Below are 13,500 nucleotides of genomic sequence, written 5' to 3' on the forward strand. Positions count from 1 at the left end.
GTAATAGAAAGGCAGGCAGAGCCTGAAGAATTGCTGCTGTATTATCTAAGAAAGAAGCATATCCTTTTTTTGAACTTTGCCTTTGAGTTCTATAAGTCTGAAAATTATGCAATTTAGGATTAAGATTGTTTCACTTTTCTTTGGGAACCAGTGGAAACAGAACAATAAGTAGAAATAACAAAATTTGCCTTGCATTTGTCCTCAGCAGAGCAATCCAGTGCTGCATGTGCACTGTGTGTGCTAGTTATACAGGTATAACGTTGTCCTTCAGAGAGTTTTATATAAGCTCATTTTATTATCTTATTACTTTTATTTTGTCATTTGAGGCTCTTCAGGTTGCTAACTGCTGTCAGGACTCTGTTGACAGTTATCCCAGCTGAGAAGTTGCTATGCAGCTTCTAAAGTTAAGCAAGTGAAGGGAAATGATGAAAGGAAATGGCAGATTCCACTGGACTGCAGGGCACTGCAAGAAGATGTGGTTTGAGTGTGGAGCCTTCGTGCTGGGGCACATAATGGAAGGAGTCCTTCCAGGCAGGGTTTAGGTGTGTGCACCTGGGTTCTGTGCTCCATTTAAAATCACTGTTCCCCTTGGATGTTCTGGAAGCAGCTCTGGAAACGCACTGAGATCTGCTGATACCGTTTTGCAAACACAAGATACAGACAATTTTGTGCACTGATTAGGAAAGTGCTGTGAGTAAGGCTAATAAGAAAGCCTATTGCTGTATTTACTCAACCCATCCCTCTTACAGGGGAGTACCCTCCAGTTCTACACATGCAGATAACACAAGGGAAACTCAGAAGAACATAAAGAAAAAATATCTTTTGAATGTGGTAATTTTTTTCTTTAACAGTCTCCTTTGCAGTCCGTCTTTCAGGTACAAAATATGGCTGTGGAGTAGGAGGCTGTGGTGCCTGCACTGTGATGATATCCACGTATGATCCTGTTGCCAAGCTGATACAGTATCCTGGTGCTGATATTTGAAAACAGTAATTTAGGGTCTTGAGAAAACTGACATTCACTGGGAAATTACAGGGTTGACCTCCTGATGACACAGTAACAGAGATTTAGATCCTCTCCAATATTTGAAAAAAAACCAAACCAAAACAAAAAACAAATCAAAACAAAAACTCAACACCAAAACCCCTAGTTTTCTGGGAAAATGATGTTTTAGACTGAGTTCTTTATGATTTGAGATTTCAACAGGCCTTTTGTCATCTGCCTCTCCTAAGTCCTTTGTGCTTATTTGAGGCTATGCCACTTCTAATAAACCCTCACTATGTGTTTCACATAATCACTGATAAAATCTCCAAGGACTTCAGCAATAGACTGAAGTTCTGCCTTATCTCTCCCTGGCCCTGACTCTTGAAACTTTGTTCCATTAGAAGTGCTGTGCCAGACTTCCATCACAGCTGGCCCTGGACTTTGGGTTTTAACAAAATATGTAGGTTGGTTGGTTTTTTGTCTTTTAACTAAACCTTCCACTTCTTTAATTAGAACAGCTTATTACTTAAAGCCTAAGTGCCAGCTCTAGGAGCAGGATGCATACTGTAATGGTCCAAGTGCAGGATTTTGTATGCTTTGTATCCTTCTCCCCATGTCTTTCTGACATCAGAAGTCAGAGCATTTCTAGATTAGCTGGAGTGTGTATCCTTTGTTCCATCCTCCATGGACCCACATGACAAAGCTGTTTAACACCACAGTTCTCCTTCACATCTCAAAGACATCGTCCTGCCAACTCCTGCCTTCTCCCCATGTGTTCACTGCATGGTGCTGCTGTCATTACTGTGGAAGGGCTTGGAAGCATAAAAACCAGGATTCATCCAGTTCAGGTGAGAGTAAGCTGGGCTGTGTAAGGCTGCAGGATTATGAGATTGTCCTGTCCTATGTCTGTAACAAAACTGGGATCTGTGAGAAGGTGCTGTGAGCCTGTGCAATGCAAAGTGTCTGAAGGTTTTCTAGAAACTGAATGTTGCCTGAGATTTTTAGATGAACAGGTGTTTTGGGGAACTAATACAACAATTGCTGGGTTGTGGTTGGCCCTGTATGGAACATGGAAGGAGCTCCTCCTAATGTACTACAGGGAGCAGAGCACAATCTCCACAACACAGGACTATCCAAGCTCATGCTGTGTGGGATGCCAGGGCTATAGGGCTATCCAAGCATATGCCATGTAGGATGCCAGCTTTCAGAAGGGGATGGGAAAGGATGAAGAGCATCAATCAGTTCATTTAGTCACCAGCATGGCCTCTGGCCATCTCACTGAGGACAACACTGTGCATATGTGTAGTATGGGATGAATGATTGCAACTGGCAACCACACTGACAGGTAATAAATTAGACTTATTTGATCTGTGTGCCAGAGATTTCCCTTGGATTAGGTCAGCTCTTTATTTCCTCCACTGTGGCTCCCTGAAAATCAGTCTGACCACATAGATTTAAGAATGTTTTCTGAACATTCTCTTTTTCTCTCAATATTATTTTCCAAGAGTTGTGACTCTGTGGCTGGTCTGTGCTGAAGCTCTGGTTGAGGAGATGTTCTGTGTTGTACCCTTCTTGGTTAGAAATACCTAATGTATGATTAATGTCTAAACGGAAAGTCTCAGGCCTTATTCTATTCCGATAATTAGGATCATGAGGGTCTAAACTGGAGCAAGTATTATCCTTTAACTAGGTGATTGCTCTGGGAATTTGGGATAGTGAAAATGCTGCTACCATCCTACCGCTGGTAGATGACATACCTGAAGATGGCTATTCAGAAAGTCAGTGAAGCCGTATCCTGGATTGTTCTGTTTTGTTCTAGGAAAGGCTGGCCAAATGCAACGGCTCCCAGTGTGGCTTCTGCACCCCTGGAATGGTGATGTCCATGTATGCCTTACTGAGAAACCACCCAGAACCTTCCACGGAGCAGATTATTTCTGCTCTGGATGGTAAGTTTCAGGCAGTAAATTGTCAAAAGTATAATGAAAGGATACATATTTGATTGCCACGGTCATAAGTATGATTTAACTCAAAGAGCAGTAGATGATGGTAGTGGATGGTACTCTCATATAGCCATAATGGCTTAAAGACATCTCAAAATCATAAAAAGGATGGTTCACACCAAAGGCTTCTGAAGGGATACCCAGTGGCATTTAGCACTGCAGAAATGTTTCTGAAAATCCCTGCATTTAGAACTGCCTGCACCAGCAGCCTCCATATAGTGCAGCAGGAGTACAGTTTTACAGTGAATATACTGAAAGAATAAGTATAATATACTGAAAGATATAGGTATAATATACTAAAAGACTCATATTGTACTGAGTAATACAATAAAGTCTTACTCTTTAAGCAACATTTACCACAATAGCAAAGCTACTTCAACTCACTTTCAAGTGCCAGGTTTGCTAGCACTCCTATAGCTCCAAGGTAATTAACCCCTCCCACCAGAAGATTTTGATTTCATGAGGGAAATACCAGAAATTCCAGTAGAGATTTTGTTACTTCTTCTAACTGTATATGAAAATCACAATAGTGATGGATGGCAGTAGATTCTGGATTTGATTGTAAAACCCAAACTCTGTAGTAATTGTAGTATTTACTTTTGGATGCTTTTCATAATTTGATTTTTTTATGTGCATTCATTAAAAGTAAATATTATTATTATTGGAAATGGCCTTTAAAATAAATTTTAATAATATAATCACTATTGGAGTAATATTTCTTATTTTTACATAAGTGATTTTGCCCATTTGAGCACAGGGACATAAATTTCAGCATTTCATATCTGCAGGTTTGATGCCAGACCATTCCCAATTATGCTGGTGCTCTCAAACACTGTTGTGGTTAGTTATGATTGATTATCATATGGTTTATTTCAGGTAATTTGTGCCGTTGCACGGGATACAGGCCAATTATAGACAGCTACACATCTTTTGCTAGGGTAGGTCAGTATTTTCAAATGTGTTTCTTATTTTGGGAGAGGTTTTGGTATCTGAAAAGGCTGAGCTTCTATGAATTACCTGCCTGGAATCTTGCATGATTTGAAAATTCTTCTTTTGGTTGAGCCTTTGGAAAATCTGTCTCTTTTAGTTTTCAAATGTGACAAGAACTTACAGCCTCCACTGACTTTTGGTTTACACGTACCCTTGCAATGGAGTGAAAATCCTTTGCATCAGTTACAATGGCTTGATCTAAACACCACTGAAGTAATTTTGATTTTTTCCATTTACTTCATGGATACTTGGGTATCCAAAGGGAACTCACTCCTAGGGGTTCTGTGGTTTAAGAGGTCTCCTGCAGCAACTTCAAATGGCTTAACAAATCTGATTTGGAACAGGAAGCATCAAAACATTAATTTACAAATAAATCATGAAGCTACCTCATTGCTTTTATATAATAGAATATGATTTCTTTAGGAACCATCATGCTGCCAACTCAGAGGAACTGGACAATGTTGCTTGGATCAGGAGGAATGTGTCTGTTCATCTTCTACAGGGGGTCAGGTAAGTTACAATAGATTTTTTTTCCTTGTTAACTCCTGTTTGCACTGTCAGATTTGTAGGAAGGGGTCATCTTGAACTATGGCAGCAGCTACTTTTCTATCTTTGGATATTTAGAGCAGACTGAACTCCAGGCTCTCTGCTCTTGTTGCTGCAGAAAGGTAGCACAAGCGTATCTGCATTGTTATTATCTGTGTTATTAGAAACACAGAATTACAGAATATGCCAAGTTGGAAGGGACCCACAAGAATCATCGAGTCCAGTCCTTGGCCCTGCACAGGACCCTCCCCAACAGTCACACCGTGTGCCTGAGAGCATTGTCCAAATGCTTCTTGAGCTCTGTCAGGCTTGGTGCTGTGACCACAGCTGGGGAGCTGTTCCAGTGCCCAACCACCCTCTGGGGGAAGAACCTTTCTCTAATATTCAACCTAAACCTCCTCTGACACAACTTCAGGCCATTCCTTCAGGTTCTGTCACTCACCACAGAGAAGAGATCAGTGCCTGCCCTTCCTCTTCCCCTCATGAGGAAGTTACAACTGCAATGAGGTTTCCCCTCTGTCTCCTCCTCTCCAGGCTGAACAGACTGAGTGCACTCAGCTGCTCCTCATACAGCTTACCTGTTTAGTGACATTTTCCAGTGAGAGTGTGGATCTCAATGTTAAACATTTATGTCTGGTTTTTTATGTGTGAGGAAGAAAACTGTTGGTCAGAGACAACTGTCTTTGAAAAAGCTGCTCTTGATGTGGAATTGAACTCCCGTAGCAGAAGTTTGGCAACCACCAGCACAGCTTGTTTCTCTGTGCTTGAGGCACCAAATCTGAATTTCTGAAGATGAAACAAAACTATTGCTGTTTGGTGTCAGTGTGTACTTATTAAGCCTTTCATAAGCATTACTGTGTTGCTAATGGCTCCAAGATCTTGAGGGAAGTGTCTCATTCTCCTCTGTTGTATAGCAACTGATATATTGGTATTGCTTCAAAATACATGTTGTTTTATTCTACATATGTGCATTGTAAAATCACAATCACCTTATTTGTGTTTGTCCTGGCAAAGATTCCACAATTATTATGTGTAAGGGATCCTACGGGAACTCCAATACACATAAGGAGGATTCTGCTTCAGAAAGATCCTCCATTCCCTCAGTGCATCACAGAACTTGTTGTCTTCTCTTCATCCACCTGTAAGAAGAGGCCATAGTGCACTACTTTTGCACCAGAAGGAAGATTTTAATTCCTTACATGAGTTTTCTCTGACTGAAAATCATTAAGAAATCTATAAAGCAAAATGTCTTGGGTGAATGGAGGAAAACTTGTTTTGACAGTGAAAAACTGTAGAGCTCCAAGGAGCGTGACTGGATATGCGGACATTTGTGCCCCTGTGTGTTGCCTCTGCCCCTTTAAGAACTGAAAATTGTTGGTGAGCTGCTGCCGAGGTTGTTTGAAGCACAAGTCTGGAAATGCAGTAGTTGCCAATTACAAAACAACTCTTCCTTTGGGTGTGCTCTTATCTGGCTTTCCCTGATTTGCATTCCTCATAGTTGCTCTCATCCAAGGCAAATATCTGCTGCCAAACTATCATGAGGATCATGGCAGACACAGAATTTATTTTGCCATTTCGTCAATGGAGTCAATCAGTAGACTAAGTCATCCAGAGCAGGATCTCATAGTTACCAAGGCCACAATCTGTCCAGAGATAATGACTGACTGGGGAAGGGATAAGAAACTTCAGACTAGGATATGCAAATTTTTTTTCCCATTCAGTATACTTGAGACCTGTTGCTCTCTGGTTTGACAGGATTTTTGATTCCAAAAATAAATCAGTGAGACAGAAAATACGAACTAGTCCCGCTAATATAGCATATTCAGTCTTCTTCTATGTAAGCTTCTGAAAGCTCAGAAGATGGATAGCCTCACCAGGGGGCTCTGCAGAAAAAAAGACAGCTGTGAACAAGTAGAAAATGCTGATTTTTATGGTGCACTGTCAGCATTCAGTTCTTGAAGTGCTTATGCACGGCTGGAGAGGAGCCTTGCATAAGGCTCTCCTAAAGCAGAAAACAATTCTTTCTGATCAGATGGACATTATCTGTTGTCATGTCAAGCTCTGTCAGAAAGCTCCTTAACAGGCACAGTTAGGAATAGAACATAACCATACCATCCAGCCCTGCACCTTCCCACAGTACACATTGCACCCAGTGTGCTGCAATACATTTCTTATTTTCAGTTCCAGGAAATACTGGAAGATCTTTCTTTTGGAGCTTGATGTATTTCCAGCAAAGGCTTGAGAGGGACTGGTTGACGATAGTCTGTCTTCTGAGTAGTCTGTGAACAGATATAACAGAACTAAAGATTAGAAATCAATTTGGGAATCTTGAATTTTTGAACACAACTCAGTCTAAAAAGTGTCAAAACTCTATCTCACATTAGGAAAGAATCTCATCTGTTGACAAAGACTTGCAACTTAGTCTTAATATGTCCATTCTCCTCTCTCCCCTCCCCCTCCCCGACCCCAATTTATTTGCAGATCCTTTCAGGTCTGTGCAGTCCAGAACAGTTTCCACCCATGGATCCAACCCAGGAATTTATATTTCCTCCTGAACTAATGGTAGGCCTTACTGACTTTTGTTAATTTGCAAGCATGACTGAGTTCCTACAGTTGTTGAAAACCTTATGTTTTTGTGAAACTTTATGTTTTGTGAAACATCTATCCTCAGATAAATAGAAAATACTAGTTTTAGTCACAAATAATGAGACATTTAAATGTGGATAATCCACATGTTGTAATTATTACAAATAGATCATATTTAAAAAGCAAATTGTTTACCTCTGCAGAACCAACATTTCCCAAAAGAGCTCCTTACTTGGGACCATTTTATTTTGGGCCAGTTGGCTTTTTTGTGGAATATAGTATTTACTTTGAAAGATCCCAAACGAACTTCCCATCCTTTCTGTTTTGTAGTCTCTGTTGGATTCAAGTCATTGTTTGCTTCCAGCTGGTAAACAGACCCCAGCAACCTGAGACTTGACTTACATGCAGGTCAATAGGAAAAGCAAATGACTTGAAGAGAAAAGAAGAGGGTTTATTGCAGTAGTTATTGGAAACTCACAGAAGGACAGATGGAAACTTGAAAAGAGGAGGAGGAGGAAAGTGCCCATAATCCACAGACAGAGGCAAGAGAAGAGATGTGTGAAAATAGCTGGGTGGGGTTTACCCAAATCAGACTGAGCAGAATCTGAGCAGACAGGTCCAGGCAGTTTTTTAATCCTCACTCATGTTTCAGCAGCTTCTTATGAAATTCCTTGTTTGCACTCCTTTTGCAATTCGTGGGCAGTTCGTGCTGGTATTACACAACCACCCTAGAGGCACAAAAATCCATCTGAGTTCTGAAAATGCATGGCACAGTTCTGGTTTGTCACTGTACTATAGAATGCTGTTTGCTGTGTGATACTTGGCTTTGTAAACGTTTGTCATAGAGCGCAACTTTATTATTTAATGATTGCCTCTCAGTGCAGAACATGCACTTATGTAAGGCTTAAGCTCCTTTATGAAACTATGAAGTGGAAAGCAAATTTGCTTTTCTGCTATTAACCTGTCTTGGAAAGACTCATGCTTTAAGAATGCAAGTATTAAGTGAATATTTTGCAAATTTTGTACTTGGGTTAAAGATCTTGGCTAAAGTGCTGCTGGCTGAAAAAGCTGGTCAGCCAGAAAGGAGATGCCATCATCTGCTCTACGTGTTCAGACTGAGCTGCCAGGAGAAGGGAAGTGCTTCTCCAGGCTGCACGAGGTGCCCATACCTGTAAGATTATAATCACTTCCACAGACACATAGTTCTTTTTTGTGTTTTACGTATGTCTTTTACCTAGAAGGCCAGTCCATAGATGGAACTGTTTTCTGGCTTGTGCACTGGTCTGTTTGCTCATTGCATTGTCTGCAAAATCAGATGTTTCTCAGAGATTGCTTTTGCATATTTTGTAATTATGATTCCACATGGCAAATATGAAAAGAAGATATATGATATTCTAAGGATGAAAGAAAAAAAGAATGTATATTGTCTTGTAAAATAGGAAGCGTTGGAAAAACACTTTAACAAAAACGTAAATTCTGATCAACCATAGCAAGGAGAAAATATCTTTGAAAAGACTAGTCCTTGCAGACAAATGGGAAAGTAGGTATTTTTATTTTCAAAAGCATTTTACCTATTACAGAAACTAGTCTGAGTCTAGTATAGTAGATACACGACTCTCAGCAAATGGGGATGTACTGATCCCCCCTGACTAAAAGAATACATCTTGTATTCTGTCACATACGCAGTGAGATTTTGGCATCCTGATTTTCCCGTGAAGTCCAGTCCCACTGCTTTATTGTTTACAACATATACAAAGGGAGTCTTTCAGAATCATCAGAGCAGGAGAAAGAAACTTAAGACTAATCTCCTACCATTCGTTTACTGTGTCTCTTACCAAGTCATTTACTTCATTCTCATCTCAGTTTCTTGAGCAATAATATAATTATGATAAAAGCTCACACTGTTCAGCACAACAGGAACCTCAGATGAAAAGCCCCACTAGTGTCTCACTATTATAACACAGCGTCCTACTGAGCAATATGGTCATTTATGGTTTTATTGGCTTTAGCCAAAATTACCAAATCTTTGTCCTTTCCACCACAGAGAATGGCTCAAGAGCAGCAAAGAACAACTCTGATTTTCCATGGCAAAAGAACAACATGGATTTCTCCCCCTAGCCTGAAGGAGCTTCTGAAGCTGAAAGCCAAGTATCCAAAGGCGCCTTTGGTGGTGGGGAACACCAGTGTGGGTATGGAAGGACAAAAGATCTTCTGACACAGGACCTACATTGTGCAGTAGGCACATAATCCTGCATTTTCTCTTCTGGGGATCCTAAATGCATTTTGTAGCCACAATGATTGTGCTTCAGTATTTAGGCCAATGTAATTTCCCATGACTTTTTTGCAGCAAATCAGTAATTAAGTTAGAACTAGTACCAGCCATCACCCCAGCCTAGAATCTGTGCTGTCTAACTTGCCTCAGTACCCTTGGTCTCAGAGACACAATTTGTGTGAATAAGGAAGGACTCGTGCTGATGAGAGGCAAACATTTCACATCCCTGTTAGCTCGAGCATCACAAAATAAATAATGCCCACAACAGGGCATGATATCCAGGCACTGGCTAATTTCTGCTTATTATGGGTGGCAGGGTTTTAGTTTTATAAATTGTCAGTATACTTGTTTTGAGGGAGCATCTGTCAGGATGAATTTGGTAAGAATATTTCCTTCACTGTTAAGACAATAAAGGCCCAGATCTTAAGAGAATCCTTTCGATCTTTTATGTATCTGTATATTGCCTAGTGAAGGGTATGACATTTGTTTAGTAATATACCCCCATGATGCAGTACTTGGCAAAATGGCAAATCTCTTAAGTCTAAACACTTCAAGTCCCTTTACATCAAGGGAAAGCTCTTTATTGTCATCAGAAAGACATTGCACAAGAAGAAAACAAGGGAAGCAAAAAAATTGTGTAGCTCCTATAGAAAGGTGGAGTGAGTAGCTAGAAACATGATGAAGCATGTATGGAATTGTGTATAGCTCTGAGATGAGAGGTGAAATCTGAGTATATGGGAAAGGAACACAAACCAGTCCAGAGGAGCGAGGAACAGGAGCCAGAAAAGACAATATTAGACTTTAAACTTCAGATGGGCCTGGTAAAACCAGTAAAATGTGATACTCAAGATACTGCATAACAAAACCTATAAGACTTTGAAACTACTTAGTTACAGTGGTTTTGAACTTTCCAGTCTCCATGTCAAGAAATATGGTTAATTCTTTAAACACATCTCTAACCATACTGTCACACTTTGCCTTTCAGGACTCAAAAGAAACCACAGTGGTGCCTATCATCCAATCATTCTCCATCCTGTTAGGATTTCAGAAATGCATGTTGTGAGTAGCACAAATGATGGTAAGTCTCCAGGTTATCTCTGCTATGGTACAAACAGTGGCAACTAAATTAACTTGGGTCTCACACCTGAAGCAGCAAGAACCGTTGACTTTCACTGGTGGGGAATCTTTGGAGTTTTTTGTCTCATTTCACTGAGCTTTTTGAATCAATATACCAGCTCACCTATGGTCTCGAGATGATGGATTGATTGTGACAGATAATTTATTAAACTCTTCTGTGAATATATATTTGTTCAAATCTCAAATTTCTGCAGACAGCAAGCATGAGGGGAAGGCCCTAAGTCAGCCTTATTTTTGTTTTCAACTGGTCATGAGCCTTTCAATTACAACCATATGTCTAACAAAGTCCATAGAGTATTGATTAGGCTAGGGCTTGATTTTCAACGCAAAATATTCAGGCATAAATTTCCAATCTGAAAGACTATAAAGATTTTCTTTGGAGTGGCTGGGCTACTTCAGTGTTCACTGAGGTCCATGGTAGTGGCTTCTCTGATACTGCTGGAAGTGTGATAGAGTGTTTGCAGCTCAGTCTTGGAAGACTCCAACAATTTGGTGATCCTTCCTCCTAATGAGTCAACTGTTATTCATGTCTTTGGGGACACAGGGCACAAAAAAGGGACGTGCAAATATGCAATGTGTATTTTTCAGGTATGTCTTTATACTGGGAACTATTGCTGAATAAGCAAGTAGTACTTGCATTTCTTATTGCATGTAATATAAAACCCCTCTTCCTATCTTTCTCTTTGTCATCCCACTGACAAAGAGCTGTGTACAGAAGCAGTTCTTTAGAGGCCATATCAGCTATATAGTGCATTTATTGTGTGGCATGATGATTAAACTGTTTAAACTCATTCGATTTCAGGGCTAGTAATAGGAGCTGCCTGCTGCTTGGCCCAGCTCAGAGACATCCTAACAAAGGCAGTCACCGAACTTCCAGCAGAGAAAACAAAAACGTACCGAGCCCTCTTGCAGCAGCTGAGAACTCTTGCTGGAGAACAGATCAGGAGCATGGCAGTGTGTATTCAGCAAGTGACAGTAAATAAAACATCGCTACAGACAGATCTGTGGGAATGTCAGTGACGAGGCTGGGATGGTGCTTTACAAGGCTACGATGTTACTACTGTCACAAATGTGGTGTGAAATAACTGGGAGTCCTGTGCGAGTTAGCAGGGGCAAATACCCAGAGAACTATAACAGAGAAACTCTGCTATTCCCGCTCAGTGGATGAGCAGAGAACTGCAGGAGGCTGAGAAAAGAAGAAAAGGGACGTTCTCTGGTAAGGTGCTGTGCAGTGCAGCCAATCATACTTTAACTTGGCTATCAACACATGGCTGTTTACCTGTCATGTATTAGGCATCTCTGATCTTGTCCCTGATTTTCATTTAAAATCCTCTTACTGCAATACCTCTTATTTCTTCCTTTAAGGAAGAAAATTCAAGGGAACAGCCACGCCTTTGGGCAGCAGAAAAGTAAACCTGGTCTCTATCAACAGAGATGATGTGAGAAAGGGCTTTTGAAGGGAGCAATAGATTAAATCACATTAAAAAGTACAAAGGTACAACTTCATTTAAAATTGAACAAAACAAATATGAGTTCTTCCAACAGGTCTTTTAATGGAATAAAATGGGATTATGATACAGATCCCTGTTTCTTGTAAGAAGAACAAGCCTAAAAATAACCTCATTTTTCGTTAAAGTCTATAGGAGGACACATTGTAAGCAGAGGATCATCCTGGGACTTGAATCCAGTCTTATCAGTTGGCAAATCTGTCCTCAACTTGGCATCAGAAGGTAAGTTTTGCCCCCCCTGCCAAATACCTTTGCTGGGTGGACAGAATACTGCAACAGAGAATTTGTCTACAGTTAACAGTCTTTAAGTTAAATACTACTGTGCATCTCCTGGATGAATTAGAATGGTATATTCAGGAGAATGGAGAACATCATCCTGGTATTTGCTTGTCATTTTAACTTGGAAAAAGGATCTGGCAGTTGAAAACACTGTCTTTGTGGTTCACAAGACAAAAGGAAACAGCATCTGGCTGTATCATGAACATGAGGTCAGCACACCTGATGGGTAGAGAGGCCTCCTTTCTACACTGCCTTTGGGTGTATTGCTGCATTTATCAGGCAGTTTAGCTCTGTCTTGTAACTCCAACGCTGTTTGCTTTTATTGCTTATGCCTGTTTCATTTTAAGAAAAACTTTGGTTCGTCCTCTAGAGCCTAGAAATTTCTCCTGAAGTCACCAGTACTTTTGTGGATATGCATGTGTGTGTACACATGTGTATAAATTGCTTGAAGTAATCAAGCTAAAGCTTTGGAAAATCTTGGCAACATTTCTACTGTCTTTGAACTATAGATGTACAGGGCTGATTCCCCATCTCATTGCAGTGCTTGAATAGTTCTTAAAGGTTACTGTGATTTAATGATTTAATAGTCTGAAGAGCTTTTGAGTAGAAACAGAATAGCTGTATTTAAACCTAAATACCTTATTTTCTGAATATTATTAGCATTTGAAAGACATGTATTTTCTAGAAAGTATAAATTACTCAATATTTTATCTGTGATGGAGACCTACAGAATTCACATAGAGAAATGTATTGCACCTATCATGTAACTTAGATTAGCCTTTCACTCAAAGGCTATGTCCTGAATGGTGCAGACAGTTCTAAGGCCGTATTGGCCTTAATATTTGCACAGACTCAACAACATTTGAATCTGCAGTGCAGAAATGTTTCCTTCTTGCTTCACATTCAGTAACAGACTACAGTTTTCTCCAACAGATGGTAAAAGACAGATTCCTTTAAATGATCATTTCCTTGCTGGCTCTGAGCATGCAGACTTAAATGCCAAGGAGGTCATTGTTTCTGTTCTCATTCCATACTCTGTGAAGGTAAGACCCTGATATTTCAAAAGTTTCATTCAGGTTCCAGGGTAGTTATTAGCAATATATCCATTATTTCCAGTAGGTGTTGAAACATGCAGGCTACTACTGCTTTGGAAGTAGCTAAGAAAGTTCTGGCATCCTTCCATCACGTCTCCCACTTCTT

At 40.2% G+C, this 13,500-nt stretch overlaps 1 protein-coding gene across 1 annotated transcript in view; it reads left to right on the plus strand.

Moving 5' to 3' along the window:
- LOC126652773 (aldehyde oxidase 2-like) overlaps positions 1-13,500 on the plus strand; it is a 42,844-nt gene that overhangs the window by 1,557 nt on the left and 27,787 nt on the right. The window contains exons 2-13 of the mRNA XM_050339878.1: positions 1-91; positions 864-960; positions 1,722-1,830; positions 2,802-2,928; positions 3,859-3,920; positions 4,396-4,482; positions 7,000-7,080; positions 9,149-9,293; positions 10,362-10,454; positions 11,316-11,467; positions 12,150-12,243; positions 13,234-13,343. Of these exons, the coding sequence (XP_050195835.1) occupies positions 1-91; positions 864-960; positions 1,722-1,830; positions 2,802-2,928; positions 3,859-3,920; positions 4,396-4,482; positions 7,000-7,080; positions 9,149-9,293; positions 10,362-10,454; positions 11,316-11,467; positions 12,150-12,243; positions 13,234-13,343 (1,248 nt within the window). The remainder of the gene's footprint in view (positions 92-863; positions 961-1,721; positions 1,831-2,801; positions 2,929-3,858; positions 3,921-4,395; positions 4,483-6,999; positions 7,081-9,148; positions 9,294-10,361; positions 10,455-11,315; positions 11,468-12,149; positions 12,244-13,233; positions 13,344-13,500) is intronic.

The sequence above is a fragment of the Myiozetetes cayanensis genome, unplaced genomic scaffold (assembly GCF_022539395.1).
Source record: "Myiozetetes cayanensis isolate MyiCay16 unplaced genomic scaffold, myiCay2020 scf9, whole genome shotgun sequence".
NCBI classification, from domain to species: Eukaryota; Metazoa; Chordata; class Aves; order Passeriformes; family Tyrannidae; genus Myiozetetes; species Myiozetetes cayanensis.